This window comes from Protopterus annectens, chromosome 9.part0 (genome assembly GCF_019279795.1).
Source record: "Protopterus annectens isolate FY-2018-M chromosome 9.part0, PAN1.0, whole genome shotgun sequence".
Classification (NCBI taxonomy): domain Eukaryota; kingdom Metazoa; phylum Chordata; order Ceratodontiformes; family Protopteridae; genus Protopterus; species Protopterus annectens.
Genome location: NC_056743.1, coordinates 213,784,517 through 213,804,765, shown reverse-complemented (window position 1 = coordinate 213,804,765; position 20,249 = coordinate 213,784,517). Strand labels below are relative to the sequence as shown.

The following is a 20,249-nucleotide window of genomic DNA, read 5'->3' as shown; positions in this document are numbered from 1 at the left end:
ACAGGTCCTGTCTGGTGCAAAACAGTCTAGTGCGGTTGAAAATATAAAGTTCTATTGATGACGGCCCAGTACAATAAAGTAGAGTGCACTACTGGAGTGTTATTATATAACAGACCACTGAAAGGGTAGTATAATTAGGTAAAGCTATTAAGGACAGACACTAATCAGACTGGAGATAAAAGGAAAAACACATATTGGCATATATAAATCACAGATTAACCAGATTTGGTTTCACATGTACAGAGCCATGACTAGATGGGCAATTGTAAGTACACCCCAGGTGTGCCCCCCCAGCCCTTTTGAAAAAGGGCTGAAACAAGGTAAGGGTCTGGTACTAATTCATGTCTTGGTAAATGGGTGGTGTCACTGGCTAAGCTACAAATAGTTCATTGGGTCAACAGTCTGGTATGAACCTATGAAATTGTTTAGATTTATCATGGTATGTAGTTTATCATGGTATGTAGCTTGAAGAGAAATGACTACATTCTTATAGTATTTCTTTTTTATTGTTGTTTATTAGGATTCTGTGTCTTTCTGTCTTTGCAAGTATTTTATCATTTTGCAATTTTCACTTGCCTTATCTCAGGTTTTCATCAGTTGTTTAGTAGCACAACTTAGGGAATCTTTTACACATATAGTAGTAAGTAGTGGGTCTTGTTATTTCTAAATAATTAGAATAGTTCATTTTAAAGCAGGATATGGCATAATCTAGGGGGAGGAATTTAAGTGGCTGCCAATTACAAAATTTTAGAGTGCAACCTTGGGATTGTAGAGGGTCTCCTCTTGCACAGAAAGTGTGGGGATTAAAGTCCCACTAGAAAGAATAAAAAAGTGACCCTCTCAATCCACATAAGTGTCTTTCAGATAATGCATTGCAGAAATCAGAAATTGCAAAGCTGATTCTTCACAACAGTAGCCTATATTTGGTTTGCCTAATACTTCAAAACATAGTCAGTCCAGCTGCACTGTTTAGACATTTCAGTAAGTAGATCTGGCGACTAAAACAGTGGCACAGGGCTGTATTCAGAAAGGCTTAATATGAGGTGGAATCATAACTCTGATGGTTTCTGAATTGTGGTAAACTTTTCCAACTCAGAGACCAGTTTCCCACTATAGTTTTCCACTGGTGGGCGCTGTAGCATGCAGTGAAGTCTTGCTGGGAGAGTCGCATATTAATGAGGCTGTTAGAGGGAGTGATCACTCTGCCAAGTTATTTTTTCTGCACAAGAAAAAAAAAAGGAGTACCATCCTATGGTAGTAATCTCAGTACAGGTAAGTTTAATGGAATCGTGTGTGTGTGTGTGTGTGTGTGTGTGTGTGTGTGTGTGTGTGTGTGTGTATATACATGTTTATGAGGGCATGAACGTGTGCGTGTATGTGTGTGTGGATGGTCGTACTGCAGAAGTTAGGTGGGCGATATTGACTATATGTGTGCGTGTGTGTTTATGGATGGACAGATACATAGATAGATATAGATGCGTGTGTGTGTGTGTGTGTGTGTGTGTGTGTGTATAAAATGCCTGGAAAACTTCCCCCTCAAAATCCCAGCTAATAACCTTTCTTTCCTCATGGCTTTATACCCAGAGACACGCAGTGTACCATGAGACTCAGAATGTAAGTACCTAGACAATGATGCCACTTTCTCATTTCCCCTACAGAGTAAAAGGTCTAAGAATTTAGCTTGCCCTTGTAATCTGGTCCTTCCATTTCCCAGTTTATTCTGGTAGTCAGCTTTGGTATACCTTTTAAAATTAAAGTCCATCAAGAAAGACATCAAAAACAGGGCACAGTGCTATGGATATGCTCACATTCCCACCTATACAGTGGAAGGATCAGTGATCCATCCCCTCCGCTAGCACCTTTCTCTATGAAACAAAACATTTTGTTTGTGCTGTCTACCATGTTGTACTATTAGATCAAGTTGCTCAGTTTTAGTGTGATAAAGATGCTCAGGTCCTTTTCTTCCTCCATACTTTAGTCCAGTACATTTCTGCAGTACAATTCCTCTAGGCATTCTTAACATGCAGTTAATCACATATAGTTTTATTTGCCATGTCCCAAAAAACTATATCTAGGGTGCAAGGATCAAAGAAATTACAAAGACCTTCAGAACCATTTCCTGAAATGAATATGACTATGGAATGGTAGAGGTGGTGATCCATGCAGGAATGACCTAGGGTGCAAAACTCTGCCCAACATGCAGGATGGCATGTCAGAGCTCTCTAAGCATGTGACAGATGCAGGCATCCTTCCTTCACCAATAATATGCCCTAGGTATAAAGAGAAGATAACTGGACTGAACATTTGGCTTAATAACTAATGTCATTCCATGGGGATCCAGTATGCATCAGCCTGAGATAAGATGACAGACAATCCTGTTTTGCAAGGGATGGCCAGCATCTCTTGTTCAGGGGTTTTCCCATATTAACAAAAGCCCCTGATGCCCATATTGTGCCATTTTTAAGCAGAGTCCATCTAATAGATATCCAAACTTAGTAAATCCTTCAGAATCCACATTGAACCACATTACGTTGGCTCTTCTCAATGCCAGGTGTCTCAGCAACAAATTTCCTTATCTTGAGGTGCTCATGCATCTGAAGCATGTTCATGTATGTATAGTTTAAGACTTTGTTTAAAAATAAATTATGTACTCACCCCATACTTGGGTTTTGTGCTTACCATGCCTTTAAGCTTGGTGGACATTTTGGTGGTGTTTACATATTTGTCAAGGACCACAGCTCATCCAGACTGATATCCAGACACCCACAAACATGAGGTCCTGTATCTTCAGTTGACCATTAACAAGACAATCTACCAGCTTACAGTATACAACAAACCCCACTCCGTGTCTCCAGGTGATTCCAGGAAGTTTTAGAAAAAAATCCTATAAGCAAATACTCTACAATCCTAGGAGTCTGAAGCCACAGACTGGAGCCGCTATATGCTAATGAAGTGTATGCCCAGAGATTTCTAGATCTGATAAATTTCCTGGACCAAATAGTGAACCCACTAGAGGTCAAAATATTCTGGATCTGGTCCTCAATAATACTGGGTCTACATATTCCACTCCCCTAGTCCCTCCTTATCTAGTTAAGTTGACAATAAACTCGTGATATTTACTGTCAAAACCACCATGCTTCCTGTAACCAACATTTTCAAAAATATGAACCTTACACAATTCCATGATGACATCTCTAAATTTTCCCGTGGTATCACTACAGATGACACTAACACAGCAGTTAACTTCACTAAACAGTTTTATGCTCAGTTAGACAAATGTATAGATTTTAACAGTAAAAAAATATTCCAAAATCACAAACTAAGAAATACTTGCTGCTGGAAGCCAAACAGTCCAAAACCAAGCCGTAGAAACTTCAAGTGTTGTTCAAGAAGTGCAATACAATCCAGTAAAAGTGTAAAACACAGGTTTAATCCAATAAATGCTGTACAATCCAGTAAGCGTATAAGCGCATTCATTTTAAACCCTTTAAAACTTCATTAGATACAAGTTGTAACAGTTCTAGAGCCATTTAAATAAACTTCACTGGTCATGTGATCCTTTTGAATTTTAAAGCAATATTCCCCTATTATACACATCCCCCCAAAAAAGTATATATTGTCATTAAATTCATGCCCTAGTATACATGCTGTTTTGTTATACTGTTAAAATTAGTTGATGTGGTTGTCATGCACAGTGATCTTTATAAATAATCCATTAATAATAATAAAATTACAAATAAATGGATGAATTTAAATATTTAAGTGTTACATCACCCAGAATCCCTACCATTTTTGGAGTCCCTAAAATCCACAAGTCAGTTAACCATCCAACTATGAGACCGATAGTGGATGGTAGGGGCTCCATCACTGTTCCATGCATTCAGTATACTGACACTTAAGTGCAAACATTTCCTAACACAAGAACAACATCTGTGTAGGGACTCTTGGGATTTCCTGTCCAAAATGAACACTATTATATTTGAAAAGGAAGACATTATGACTACTATAGAGATGTAAGAGAGCATTGTACTCTATTACTGGCCTGATGACAGTAGAGTACAGTGGGGTTATAACCTCTCTTTTTCCGGAGGCAATGCCTTTGCTTACGAGATGAGCAATATAAAATGCCCTTCTTACCACTATGGAGACATGGTGATCAAATTTAAGGCTGCTGTTGATCTGTGTGTCCAGATCTCTGACCACTGACTGTGTGCTTAAGGTACTGCTATTGATGTGGTAGTTTGCAGGAACATCACCCTTGCCGAAGGGGATGATAGTGTACTTTTTGCATTAAGTTTAAGACCATGACTTTGACACCAGTCATTAGTCTGAGTAAGGCCTTCTTGAACAATGCTGACATCACTAGGGATTTCAATGACTGCTCCCAGTTTGAGGTCAGCAGCAAACTCTGTTAGCCACAGTCCTTTAGTTTTAGCCTGTACTTCAGAGAAGTAGATTCTGAACAGTAAGGGTCACAGAATTGATCCCTGTGGAACACCACTGGTTATGGGTTTGCTGGAGGAGGTGGAGTCTCCTATTTTGACCGTATGAGTACTATCAGTGAGCCAGTTTGCAACCAACCTGACAATATATGGGTTGATACTCAGCTGGGTGAGTTTATCAATGATTTCTGAGTGGGGAATTGTGTGAAACGCTTTGGTAAGTTTGCCGTATGCACAGATTTGCCCACATCTAGGGCTGTGGTGTCTGTCTCGAAGAAGTCCACCAAGTTTAACAGGCATGATCTCCCCTAGACAAAGCCAAATTGGGTGGGGTCATAGTGTTTAGAGATTTCCTTTATCACTGTAAATAAGGTCCATGATGATTCATTCCATGGTCTTGCAGATAAGGCTGGTCAGGCTAATGGGTCTATAGTTCCAGGGGTCTGTGGATGCACCCCCTTTGTGCAAAGGGATGATGGTAGCTGTTTTCCAATCCTCTGGACAAAGCCAGTGCTTAGGCTGTGATTGAAAATCATGCCCAATAGTGATGCTAATTCCTGTACTGCACAGCCCGGAATGTTGTCTGATCCCATAAAGGTTGTATTTTTGGCCATGGACAGGGTGTTTAAGACCTGCTCCTCGGAGATTCTAAGTGGGGGACAAGTGTCTGGGATGCTTTGGGGTATATGTGTCAGGGACAGAGGAGTTACGTTTTCACTGAACCTGTCAGCCAGCAGGATTGCTATATTCACAGTTTCTGTATATGCAGTGCCATTAACTACGAGTTCAGTGCAAATCTGGGCATTCCCTTTGAGGTTATGGATGTAACTAAAGAATGCCTTGTGGTTATCCTTAGTTAGGGAAGCTAATTTGGATTTGTAGTTAGCTTTGGAGGGCATCACTATGAGTCTTATTTGCTTGTTTAAGTTGAGGAGGGAGTGTTTCCAGTTTAAGGACTGTTCCCTCCTACTCTTAGACAGCAATTTCTTTCTCTTATTGTATTGCCTTTTAATGACAGTTGTCCACCAGGCAGGTTTGTTTTTCCTTGAAGGTCTTGCTTTGGTTCTATCAGATATGGCAGAGTCAATAAAACTGTGGTGCTTTTAAAAAGCATTGGTGTACAACTCAGAATAGGTGTCTGTTCCATCAGTGGGGGGCATACCTCTCAACTGTACAGATTTTCACAGAATGTCCAGATTTTTGCTTCATATTTTTGGTCTGTTTTTCATAAAATTGTAGTTTTCTGGCAAATTAGTGTCAGATCAATAAAGATTGAAGTCAGAAAATAATGACAGACATTTGAGTTATAGACTTCATACCCTTTAGAAAATTCATGCTAATGCAAAACCTGTTATTTTATCAATTTTCTAAGTGTGTAAGAGCAGTATACTTAATAATTGTCCCTATTTTTGGGCTTTTGTCCCACTTTTATTTATGACTTTGTCCAGACTTCTTGCTCTAAGAAGTTGAGAGGTATGGTGGGGGGGGGGGGGGCTATGAAGCTATTTATGATGTCATGCAAGAGTTTGAAATTTGCCTTGGAGAAGTTTTTTAGTCTAGTTGTTGCTAACAGGAGGTCTTGTGTTATAGTTACTTTTAGTGACACTGATTGGTGGTCAGATCTCACCAGGGATAACCACACACTGGGGGTGGTGCAGCGGTCCCCTATGTTGGTGAGTACTAGATCCAGGATGTTTGAGCCTCTTGTGGGTGTGTCAACCAGATGGTCCAGGTCACTGGAGTTAACGAAGTCTAGGAACCTTTGGGCAAGTGAGTTAGAACATACATAATTTACCCAGTCATTGGATGGGTAATTAAAGTCATGAAAAACCAGGGTGTTTGGTTGTATCTTGAGTGACTCAAGTAGATCCAAATAGGCTGAGTGGATGTCCTGATTCATGGAGGGGGTCCTATAGCTGGCAATGACCTGAAGGGCGGTCTTACCTACAGTCAATTACACCTGAAGTAATTCTAGGGAATAATGCTGTTTAACCAATCTAGAGGTCTATTTACCTTTAATGAATATATATATATATATATATATATATATATATATATATATATATATATGTGTGTGTGTGTGTGTGTACACGCACGCACATATATATATATATATATATATATATATATATATATATATATATACCACATCCTTTAGTTCTCTTGCCTTCAGTTTGTGGTTTGAATATGTGGAAGAAAATGTAATCTGGTACAGCTGGGGTGAACTCCGCATCCTTAAACCTGGTCTCAGTGACTGCACAAATGTCAGCATCTTCTAAGGTGAGTATTGCTTCCAATATGTGCAGTTCCTGGTTTAGACTCCTAGCGTTTAACAGCATAACCTTGAGGTTGTTTTTAGAAAGTATTTTATAGTTGGGAATTTTATTTTTGTAATACTGCCTAAAAAAGGCACTATGGAGGTGGCAAGATTCTTAGCCAGTAACTGAAATCCCAGGGGTGACAGATGAAGACAATCTCTGGCAAAGCATCGAGGTCTGTTGACCATGTCATTCCAGGCTGACAGATACTGGATCCCCTTTGAATGACACCAGAAACTAAGCTAATTGTTTGTATTGAGGTATCATCGTAGTCAAAGGTAAAATGCTACTTAAACCTAGGAACATACCTGTCTGAGACACATAAGAGAGCTGAGTCAAGTCTCTCTTCATATAATCCAGTGAGGTACATCTCAAGTCATTCACACTAACATGGACTATGATGGAGTCATAACAGTTGCTGTTGTTGAGAGACCTGAGTGCGTGTGTGTGTGATGTGGTGGACCCTGGCACCTGACAGACAGCTGACCGTGACTTTTTCTTTATCCAGCCTGTTGAGAGGGACATCTGTGTGTCTCCCAATTGAGTCACCTATAACTAAGATGTTTGTTTTTGTGTTATGACTTAGGGGCTTGACTGGTGAGACACTGATGTGTGATACGTTCTGCAGAGGATGTAATACGTGAATTGTGCTTGTGTATGTGTTTGGGAGGTCACTGATCTTTAGGTAAAATTCTGGTAAGGGCCTCCACATAAACAGGTTTATGTGTTGCTTGTTTGGTAGGTGCAGGAGGTGAAGTGTGCATGCAGACAACCTTAGTATCAGATGAGCTGACTGGTGAGTGACAGAGCCTGGATTCTAGGTTCTTGACATAGATGCTTCTCTCACATAATGCATTTCTGTGGACTAGAAGAAGTGGGTTGTCAGTGTGCATGAGACAGTTGCTACATTGTATCAGGATGTCGTGTCGACCAGTCTGGCTGGAGGGACTGTAGGAAATTGTCTGTCCATAATGCTAAGTAAGCTGATGTGGTCAAAAAACAAGGAGAGGACAGGAAGGACCACGTAAAGTAGAGGACAGAAGAAGTGGACAAAAAATACGAAGGAATAGTGGGTAGGATCTGTGCTGGTACCTCAAGAGCTTCACTGAATGTATCACCTGTCAGTGAGGGACAATCGTGAGAACTCACTGATGGGTCACCATCAGAGTACCAAGGGAAAATTTGCAGGCAGAAGTGTTTGTGTCTATAACCACCAATGGTGCCCACTGCTGATCAGCAGTATATGATGTACAAACATGTGCAAACCCACACAAATGAGGTTCTTGGGTAGCAAATGAGAGTAAACGGATTTAAACAAATTAATCAATAAAAAAGCTCAAAACTGAGCCCTGTTCCAGCAACCTTCAATCAGATGAGTTCTAACTATACACTCCTGCCACTACGGCATGGGGGAATTCTCTCCACCAAAAGACAGCCTGGTTTAGTGCTCAAGTTATGCAAACAGAACCAGATTCAGCAGGTCTGAATCTAGTCTATGCTTCAGCAAAGTGCAACAATTTCAGAAAACAACAGTTTAAATAAGCAGGCACAATAAGCTGTTAACCAGCAACTCCCAGCTCAGAAGGGCAGACACCACAAACCTTCTTAATGTAAAATAACTGGCCTGAAGCCCAAGCCCTTTAACCGGAACTAAGACACTTTTAGAATAACAGACACACTAAGCCTTCTACCAGCAATTCTCAAATTAGAAGGATGTAAGCTACCTCTCCTGCCACTATAGTGTAGACTACAAACCTTCTTAATGTAAAACAACTGGCCTGAAGACCAAGTGCTTAAACCAAAATAAAGAGGCTTAGAATAACAGTTGCAATTTAATCAGGCTACTACCAAACAATAATACAAGCAGCAGAATAAATTCAATTGAACACATTTCAGAATAAGCCACAAAAGCAAAATAAAGTAATACAGTAGGAAGAAACACAAATATGGTAAAAGCAGCTGAATAAAGTGTAATTTTTTAAATGTGAAGGGAGGAAATAGAAGATACTCTTCCAAAAGGTCTGTCATTCTGGGTATCAGCAAACTGTTAAATAATTTTAATACAAAAATAAGCTTGCTTGCTTCCAGTTTTATAGATACCATCAACCCCAAACCCTTGTGAAAAGATATCTTATTGGCATGCTTCTACAGGTAGTATAGAGAGATGAAGTTCTGACTAATGCCCAGGCAACTCAAGTTTGATTAGCAAATCAGATATTTGCTAGCACAGACAGGGAGGAATATGATGCCTGTTCTGGGGGCCATACTAGGTGGAAAGTTTGCTGAGCTCTGGTGAAGGTCAGAGCTCACTCTGAGATAGACCACCAGGCTGGGCATATTGGAGGTCTAGAAGGAAGGCCACTTCCAGGGCCTAGTCCTCACTGTCCACCCAACTGAAAAGCTGAAGTCAGTATGTTAGGAGATGAGATAGTTCAAGGAACAACTGATCAGCCACTGCTTACATGATGGTTTCCAGTGCCAAGTCTTGTGTCTCCCAATGGGATCCTTTGTTCTTCAGGTGTTAACAAATGAGAACTATAAGTCTGAATCTTCAGCAAGTCACCTTACACTAGGTTCATGCCAAGGATAACTTGGCAGGAGCACCTAGGGAACCTGAGGGTAGTGCAGGCATAGCACATGTGGGAGGACAGCTGGGAGCATTTGGGGGGGGGGGTCACAGGAATAAAAAAAATTTGATCTTACTATCATGTTTCCAGATCTCTAACAAAGAACCTGTTAATGTAATAAATAAATGAAATAAAATTAATTAATTAATAAACAAATAAAAGAGAACAACACAGGCAGCCCCACCATTTATATCAGAGTCTTGTAGTTCATCTGGATTCAGATTTTTGTCTCTCTTGGTTAAGGTTAACTAATCAGTAGTACCTTCTCTTTTGCCTAGAAGCACCTACAGCAATCTATCCACTCAAGCAAGGGCACCCCTTTCTTCTCATCTCAGCTCATCTTGTCTTATATCACCTCCTTTCCCATCATACTGTAGAAAGCTTTTACCTTCCCAACTCAAACCTCATTTAACTTAAACCTTGTTTAAATTCCTTTCTCCTTAACTCCCACCAACATGGCTTCTGAAAGGGGCACAGCATTTTAACTTCTACAATCTGCCTTATTCATCATACTTTTTTAATTGATCTCACTTCTGCATTTATTCAGAGTTGAAAATTACATCACAATCATTCAAGTCTTGGTTCAATTAGCATTAAACATCAATAAGATTGAAGCCATACTACATGGAACAGCTAAACACCTGTCTCAAGTCAACCAGAAATGGTCAAATGGTCCACTGACCTTAAGGGTACCTCATATTCTGTGCAGCACATTCATTATCTAGGTTTCCATCTCAGTCAGCAACTTCAAATCTCAGTTATGTAAGTACTAAACAGCCTACTAGTTACCAGCCATAAAAGCTGTGCTTTTACCAGCAATAAAATATGGCCTCCATCTGGGGAAGACTACAAACTCTACTAAACACTGTCTGCTGATTTATAAATAACTTACCTGCAGTATTGTTCCTTCAAAACCAAGGCAAATGTTTTTTCAAGTAGGCTAAGAGACAGATTATCTTTTTTTTCCATACTGACATACATATCTTTTTAACCTTAACCACTATCCCCCTGCTAGTTTTTTTCCTTAAAATACAATGCCCACTCAATGTCTAAAAATCACCAAATGTTAATTGCCTGACTCTTCTCATCTCAAGCAATGCAAAACAGTGATTTACTAAAGAATTATCTTACTGTAGACACAAACTATGGAGTGTATCTTTTCCTTCCATGCATGCACCTGAAAATTTTCATAACACACCACCTGGCTGACTCTTTCTGATTCTTTTCTGCAGCTGCCATTCTGTTCCTAAACCCCACAGAAGCTGTTCGCCTAACTCGGTCATATTTGTCCTCAAAATCCTATTCCCTTATTCATTCTCTTTTATGGAGAAGGGAAAAAAATTACACGTTATCTTGCCTTGCTATTCATGGTACAGTAAGTGTCTGACCTTAAAAACATACTTCTTTAAAAGCACTTTTTTAAGTAAATGTAATGTTTTTAATATAATACATTTGATTACATCAGTCATCAGAGGTGATGATGTATTTACTAGTACAACCCACTTCAGTTTATTGTTTTAAGGTTAAGAAAACAGAGCACCAACAATATTTTCCTGCTTTGTATTTCCCCTAAAATCTTTTTTCTGATTTGCTATGCAGTAGTGATTTACATATTTTACCTAAAATATTCACATACTCATAAAATGAAAGTATCATTCAGTATACAATACATTTTAAATTTTTGTCTGTTGTAGACTGCCCTTAGCTGGTCTAGCAAACAAGTACCAAGGGCCATGGCACTGAAGTCCTAACAAGCTTCATGTTGCAGCCATGACATGAATTATCTCAGTCTCTACTTACATATTGGACCTGTAGAAATAAGTTAACAAGTTCAGTACTCCTTATCTCCTTAATAACAGGCACTTTCAGTCAATGCATGCTATCTATTCAATAATTAAATCAGTAAACAAATGTGTGTAATTACACTAAATCTATCACTTGAACATAAGCTAAAGAATATTAAAACAATTTAAGAATTATTGAGTACAGATGCCCAGTAATGTTGCACATACTGTCATAAATGCACATTTCTCATACCTGAATGCTTTCCATTCTGCTTTTATCCTAATAAATAATTGTTTCTGCCACTGCATTTCACCTCTACCTTTGCAAGATGTCCTCCTTCAAGCCAAAAACATCATCTATTCCCATCATTTACATAGTTTTCCAGTGAGGTACTCCCATCTGTGTATGCTGATGGGCTGGTGCATTTTGAAACACATAAGACCTTGCTGAATTAAAACAGGTAGATAGCTTTTGCTAGCACAGAACCAAACCAACTGTTTGGAAAATGAAACAAAGCACTGTCAGACATGGCCTGTTAAGACAAGAGTTCTGACATAAAGAAAAGCTCTCAACACCATTTACAATCACATCTTCACTCTACAGTACAGATGAAGAATACTCAGCAAAGACAGAAAACCAATTCAAGTACGCACACAGATGTATGTGTATGTGTGTGTGTGTGTGGAGAGAAAGAGCAATGTGTGCTAAAAACTAATTTTTTCCAAAGTATACTTGTGCAAAATGCAACAAGGGTCTGTGCAAAGAATGACTGGTATTTAGGGGTGCTGATATCTAGATATTTTCACACTACTAAATACATTTTTAGTACTAAACATTATAGAATAAATAATTATAGAACCATGTTTGACCAGCGTCATCTGTAAAGCCATGGATAAGATCATTATGGAATTAATAAATAAGGACATAGATAACCTACAAACTCTTGACCCAAGCAATTTCAGATTTGCCAAGAGCAGATGCCACCTACTTAACCTGTTTGACTTCTTTGAGTTACTAAAGCAATGGGTGAAGGCAAATCTGTAAACACTATACATCTAGACTTTGCAAAGGCATTCAACACCATCCAACATTCAGAAATTATAAATAAGCTATTAATGCTAAATGCTAATCCCTATGTAACTTGGTAGATAGCAAATTGCTCACAAACAAAACCCAAGAAATTAGGGTGGGCTGTTATACCTCCTCTTAAGGACCTATCACTACCGGTGTACCCTGTGTTTCTTTCTTTGGGCTGCACATCTTTGGCTCTTAATTCACAGAGGCCAAAGCTAGTGTTGAGGGTTTACAGATGACCAAGTTTGAATATAACTGTAAACTTGGTGCCATCATAAACTCCTGAGAGGAGTTCATCCAAGAAATCTTTTCACAAACCAATAGCTGGTGTCAAAACAGCAGACAAAACTAAGTGCCAAGACATCTAGCACCTTAACAACACACCCCTGAAAATTGATCCAGTAGTTATGGACCTAGGAACCTGTATAGACAAGTATCCACTATTATAATTAAGTCCTTTTATTTACTATTATTTATTTTACATTTGTTGACTGGGATAGTCCATTTTCAGCAGAAGCCCTGGGAGAAAAGCTCCAACATTAAAACATTACATTGAAATTAAGCATGAACATTAAAACAATTATCATCAGTCAAACTTATATGGTTACAGACAATCAGATAGAAGGAGCTAGGTATTCCTTACAATACTGTTTTGTATACTATAGTATGGTAGTAGTTAGTCTGGATTATGGCAGTGGCACAGTCAGTGTGTCATGAAATACTGTTTGAGATTTTTCTTGAATTGGCTTAAGGATGGTTCTAATGTTAGGTCAGCTGGAAGTGAATTCCAAATTTTGCCAACAGAGTTAGAAAACAAGGAGTCAACAGCTGAGTTGTTAGTTTTGAGTGTTTGAATTAGCAGTTTGTTAGAAGATCGCCATGGCCTCATGTTCCTGTGGGGATAAATAATGCTTTTCAGTGCAGTGGTATTATCTGATTGGTTGAGAATTTTGCGGGCTACTACAAATTGAGTGTACTGAAGTAAGCTAAGCAATTCTAGCCATCCTAAAGGTTTAAGGTTTTGACAGTGGTGAGTTCTGTAAGTAGAGTCAGTGGCGGAAGGGCAGCAAAGAGGCATTATACAATGCCATTATTTAAGAAAAGTAATTATTTATTTTCTTAAATAATGTCATAGTATAATAGCAATAACCCACTTCTGGGTGTGGGTAATGCGGGATTTACCCACGGTTGTCTTTGTTTGGTCCCTCAGGCTTCACCCTCGGGACTAAACCACGCCAACCGTGGGTAAATCCCGCATTACCCACACCCAGGTGTGGGTTATTGCTATATTCTTTATAGGTGCGTAAGATCATAGGTACTAAACTGATGATCTATGAAGATCTTTAGAAGTCTAGCCAAACATTCCTTTGAAGATTTTAGCTTTTATATTTTGACTGCAAAAACCTAGAAATGAGCAGAACATTTACATGTTGCCCTATCCACGAGGGACAGTGGTTCTAAACCAGGAACAAATTTGTGGTTACCTATTCTTTCATCCAGATTGCATTTGAATAGTGTAAGAGAAGTACTTTTAATATGGAACATAGCGAGACAGGTTTAAAAAAAAAGCAACGGAGAAAGCAAGATCTCCGTTGCTTTTTACTAATAAGCTATGTTAAAGGAGTTTAACATAGCGAGACAGCTTTAAAAAGCAACGGAGATCTCCGTTGCTTTTTAAACCGGTGTTGCTATGTTAAACTCTTTAACATAGCGAGACAGTGTTTTAAAAGAGACTTATACTAATGGAAAAAGTCCGGCAACGGACCTTTTCCATTAGTATAAGTCAATTTACAACATGCACGCTGGCCAATCAGCGTGCACGTTTTGGAATATTAATGGGGGGTCATGGTATAATTATACTTAAGACACTGTATGCTCTTTTTGAAAGTGGTACTCTATAAGCAATGCTGATTAAACTGTAAGGACATATCCTAATACTTCAGTTCTCCTTTGCTGCTGATGTGAACATACATAAATTGACAGTGCCTTTGGAAATGTCACTACCTCAGATCCTCCTATAAAAATAATAGGTACCTACATATTATCGCAACCAGATTACCAGCATTGCATAATTTGTTATAATTTGTAATGTTTTCCAGAATGTACGTCCGTTACCCTGAAAAGGGTTGCGTAAAGTCTTAACTGCTATTCTTTCACATTGTTCAGGACACTGAAAGAGGAATAACGGCAAACTTCCTCTTCGTGTGTAGCGTCCTTTCCTGACCTAACTTACTGAAAAATCCAATAAACAAACCTGCTGCTTCTGAGTCCTGTGAAGGACCTTTTTATTTTTTACATTTTTCTAAACCTTTAGGATACAGCTTGTAAGTGGAACTGTTTACACAAAAAGGAAGTATGCAGAAAAGTGAATAAATAAAATTAATGTTCCAGTTACAAAGTGCCATTTACTACATTACTACTGTAAGCAAAATAGACTACATTCAGTGAATACAAGTACAAGCAGAAATGTCATAAATTAAAATATCACGCAATTCGAATACAAATGTAAAATACTGAATCTCACTGGCGACTAATAAAAAGACAGAATACATCCCTAACACATCCCTTACTATGAAGAGCCCAACAGATGTTAAAGTTGCCATCAAAGTAACAGCTTATAAGATGCATGACTTGCAACTGCATACATCTTATGAAGTGCACTGAAAGGCTTTTAGCATTGCCATTCCAATGGTAAAATACTGTGTGCTGTAAAACACTAGATCAACCTATTATTCACACTTACATGACTTAAGATCATCAGAAGTTGCCATACATTAAGAAAGCCAATAAACATGACATTGGATAAGGAAGACTCTGAAGCAACACTCAGGTTTATTAGATGTCAAAGTAAGTTACATCGGAAAAGTACATCCCCGAGAAATAGAAAATATGACCATTATTCATCTTCCTGCCTCACACACAATGTAACAGAGTAACAATTACTACTTTACAACCCCCTTTTCAGGTTAATTTAAATATTTCTGGCCAAACATAACAAATTATGCGATGCTGATAATCTGGCTGTGATAATACGTAAGTATGAAATAAAATTCTCACCAGCTGTTTATCAAAAGATAAGTGCATCAGTGTCCATGTTGTAAGTAGATCAGCCTTGACTAACAAAGACATGTTGTGGGTCTTTCTACATTTTAAAAGCATTGACAAGCTAGTTAGGTTTGCCTAGACATAAATATTATGACTTTAAATGTAAACACTCATTTTTTTTTTAAATGACAATCAGTTTCAAGCAAGAGAAAGGCTATATTGAATTTGCCATTCTTGCCCTGCATTTGATGTTGCAGTACTGACCTTAATGACCTAATGGACAAGTACAATGTTAAAAATATCCCAGATTTCTGAAATCATTCACTCTGGGGTAGGAGCTACAACAATCATTCACAGGTCTTACACTGAGAAACACTGCTGTGCTTTTACTCTTTTTCTAGCTATCACAAAACAGAATACATCTCAGAGAAGACACTACAGTGAATGACTCACTTTCTGTGCACGTTCTGTATTAGTATTAACTAGTGTTTAATAAAATGTAGCTTGTAATGGAAGTGTTTCTTTAAGTTAACACAGAAAATGACTGCACAAACCAACCTATATTTGATGTCTTACAAATTGTGTACATACACTTAAAATGACAACAACTGACATTTCAGGAAAAATGGACAGTAGTATCATCTTTATGGTCACCTGTATTACATGCATCAAGTGTTGTCTTTTGATAATAGACGTACCTCTTCAATGTACATGTTTGCAGGACTGCTGCTTGATTCATGGCCCTGATCCATCCATTCATATCCTCTTGGGTGTCAGCACTGAAATAGTAAGTCCTCATCCCAGAATGCTCTGCCTGAGGGCCAATTACAGAGTTCTTATTATGAATGTAGTTTCGCATCCCTGAATGGACAGCCTATACAAAATATTATGCAAATATGAAATGTAAATATATTAATAAAGAATATAAGATACCACAATCTCACATGTGACTCACAGAAATATAATACTAATTATTTTTTTACTTTGGATAAGAATGTAGGAGTGAATTATTTTGCAGGGCATTTACTGCCTCACTCCTAACCACAGAAGCTAAGTGTTTGACTTAGAAAACAATTTAGCATTTTAAATACAGCAATGTAATGCAAAAATGTAGCTTTTAGAAAGCAGTATTACTTAGGACTTTTGCTATATCATGGAGTGAACTCTTTTAAAACAATATTTTATCAACAGAGAATACAGCAATATAATCACAAGAAACTGCAAACAAAGTACTATTATACAAAGAAACTGTTTACTGTACATTATACAGGAACAGACTTTTCTGCATTTCACTATATAAACAGATCACTGTTTTATTGTATGTAAAATTCACTAATTTGTGTAAAGTTTGTTTCATTAACAGTTTTTAGTGTCAGTGTTGTGTAACTTGCTACCAAAACTATCAAATATTACTGACTTAAAAAAAAAACTGAATAAGCCTGCTGTTGTGCTTAATGTATCTACATTAAGAATACATCCAACACGTTAGGTCTGACTTAGTTTTCATTATCTAGAATCTAATGTGATGTAATAATGTGTGAAATCTATCATTTCATCCTCCACTCAAACATCCAAATAATCACTCTTCAATAACAATATATGTTGAATTTTCAGAAGAGAAAAATTTGTGACAACTGGACTTAAAATGATGAAGCTATTTTTTCAGATAGAATACAAAAACACTAGTCTCGTGGAAAATTATCTCAACAGTTACAGATAATGAACTTTTTTATAAGATAACCCATACAACTTATTTTGATTTATACTTTATCATTTAAAATGACACTAAAATAAAATGTCTTACCCAATCCAGGAAGTACCCAAATGACAGAACAGTCTGCTGCTTGGAACACATTACATTAGTCACCAGAACCCAACAACCATTTTTAAAAACGAGCTGCCAAACGGCACTAATTTGTTATTTTAAGCAGTGCTGACACGACTGCACAGGCATTCTGCTATTCAGTAGGTGAGGTCACCCAGTCATTGCTTACCATGACTTCATACTCAAACAAAAATCACGTCTTTTAAAAAGCGTGTATAGTAGCTACAATTACATATCCTTTAATCTGCTTATACATTTTTGGAGCAGAAAAAAAAACCCTTTTGTTTTGTACTGAGAACAAATAAAAATCAAGATGTTATTATTTTCTTTGATGCTTGAAGATGTATTGAAAGACCAACTGCAGTGCAAGCAAAATGTGGGGGATTAACCCTTATTTTTACTTTACTTTTACATAATGTCATTAGTATTAATTAATGATGTTATTATTACATGCAAGTCTTATAAATGCGGATTAGTTTTGTGTGTGTGCCTACAAAGAAAAACAGAAATAGTCATAGAAAGTTATTTTTTATTTGTATGACTGTGAAATGCTTGCCCTTCCATTCTGCTGCTGTAGCTAAAATATTAATCCTTCACCATTCTTGGCTCTGCAAACACAGTGGCAGTTTTGACAACATAAAACTGGTTTAATCTAGTGCGAAGGTTCCAACATGATCTCAACTGTAGACAGTGAAACTGCTGACCTTGCTGCTGGAACTTTTTTACTCTCAAGTCAATGTTTAACCTCATTAAATTTAGAGCAAATAATAAATATGGCATATAAACACAAGTTTGTGTGTCTTCATGAGCAAGCTAATAATTCAAAGCTTTCATCCCTGTTATTTATGGCAATAACTAAAATGCTCACTATATATGCTACAGCACATGAAGCTTTGATATCAACCTGACCTGTACAGTAACAGCTAAAGCACTCTATGTGTTGTGTATCTTTTCAATTTGTAGATTAGTGCTGGACTGACAGATTAGAAAACAATACTTAACAACACATTTTCATCAAGCTCATTATCAAATATTAAACAACATAAAAATTGAACACATTACGTATGAGTACTACCACTTTAAATATTTGCAACATGTTTTTGGCTGAAGACAAAAGCTTGACGATTACACAAACACACACAAAAATAATGATGGAATATGAAATACCTATTCTTACATGCAGATGCCTTGTCAGGAAGGCCTTCTGAGAAGAAAAGGCTGTCTCTCCCTCTCGCCAACAATATACAACAGGAAGAGCAGAAAGCAAACCCAAAACATCATAAGAAAAGGAAAGAAATCAGTGTGATGGGTCACAAAAGAATGCTAAACTGAGCAATGAAAACCGTAATAAGAAATGACTGTCTCTAAAGCTTACAAAGTTAATGTTACTTCCTCTTTGATACTTTTGTAGCAAATGCAACAGTTAATAAGTAGCACGAGCACAGCAGTGAACATAAAATGAATACACAATAGCTTTGTTTCAAACTCTCAGTGAAAGAATTGCACAGATAGAAGCTAAATGACAATTACTACAACACATTGCTGGAGCAAACTTACTTCATGGTAGGCATCCATAAAGAAAATATGTTTTTATTATTATTTGTACCTGTGTAAGGGAACTGGTCCATGGACTCTCTACGGCCATGATCTGGGCAATAAGTGGAAAAGTAAATGTGTATACAAAATATGTGCATATATATAGACAATTTGCTGTAGTCAGTCAACCAGTATGATTTTGGAAGGTAAGGGGAAACTGCAGCTTGTGGAGAAACCCCATGGAGACACAGGAAGAACAAGCAAACTCCATGTAGTGACCAGTGGTTAGGACTGAACCCCAGGCTCAAGAGCTGGGAGGCAGGAATATTACCACTGGTTGACAATGCTGCACACACCATACCATAATTGCTTCAGGAGACCATTAACCCATAACAAGTCAACACAAATTAAACCATACTATGATGAAACCTTACAGCATTAATGACAGATTGAGGTTATAAAAGCAAACCATCCACTTAAGTCCAGCATTCATTAATGTACCACTGTTTAAATGTTTAGGGTATTCATGAAGCCAAAACTGAATGCATAAATATGCTCTCAGAGGTAGTCAAAGGAAATTTGCCTACCAGACCGTATAAAGCATTAACATTGGCAGACCATTTCTTAAATTTAAAGTGACAAATTTTTCTGTTGATCAAATTTCAGAGTTACACTTCACAGCAGTAGGATCACAAGACAAGTTCCTTCACTTAAACATATATGACATGATATGCTTTTCAAAAAAACAACATTCTGTCAGTAACCATATAGCAAACATCAACATCTGAAATCTCACTTGTTCTAGCATTAAGTGCAAGTATGGTAATCAATAATAATGTAATTTTCTTTTCAAACAAGCTGATCAGTTTACCTAAGCTAGCAGTAAAACACTGTAACAGGTGCCCAAAGTTACAACTCAATATGACTTTTGTAATAATTAATATACATCTGTAATCCAGTCCAGTTCTTGAACTTTGCCTAAGCTGCACACACACACACACACACACACACACACACATATATATATATATATATATACACATTTTTTTTTTGGTATGGCCTTCCACAAGTCAATGTTTCTCAATGCTCCATTACTCTGTTTTGACATTTTTTGCAGTTCTATCTAGGTAGCTTGCTGCTGTAAGAATATGTTTAGTAGTGTGTGTCACTCTAAGCCCCAAGCACTTCATAAAATTAAACTGCACAGAAAATTAACTTCATAAGAGAACTAAAAAATAGTAATAGCAATGCTCTGACATCTCTTAATACAAGCAACATTAAACACTGTGTGTTTTGTGCTCTGACAGCTCTTCATACAAGCAACATTAAACACTGTGTGTTTTGTGCTATGACAGCTCTTCATACAAGCAACATTAAACACTCTGTGCCATTCAGGAAAGCCTTTAGTGCTTCTAGTGACTGAACCTAAGCAAGGCGAGTGTGTCCATTCTCAAAACTGGTAGTATTTTTTAATAATAAAAAAGCAGAATGAGAAACTAATTTGTAAACGTTATACAAATATAAAGCAAAAACATTCTGACCATTAGGCCATTTTTTATGCCCTTTGTCTTCTATTCAAGTTTGCTGGGGGCTGCAG

At 37.6% G+C, this 20,249-nt stretch overlaps 1 protein-coding gene across 10 annotated transcripts in view; it reads right to left on the bottom strand.

Moving 5' to 3' along the window:
- PLEKHA7 (pleckstrin homology domain containing A7) overlaps positions 1–20,249 on the bottom strand; it is a 2,079,953-nt gene that overhangs the window by 606,316 nt on the left and 1,453,388 nt on the right. For 8 of the 10 annotated variants that reach the window (XM_044082761.1, XM_044082762.1, XM_044082767.1 and 5 more), the window contains exon 7: positions 15,990–16,165. In XM_044082761.1, coding sequence (XP_043938696.1) covers positions 15,990–16,165 — 176 coding nt within the window. The remainder of the gene's footprint in view (positions 1–15,989; positions 16,166–20,249) is intronic. The other 2 variants (XM_044082766.1, XM_044082771.1) reach the window with 1 other exon arrangement.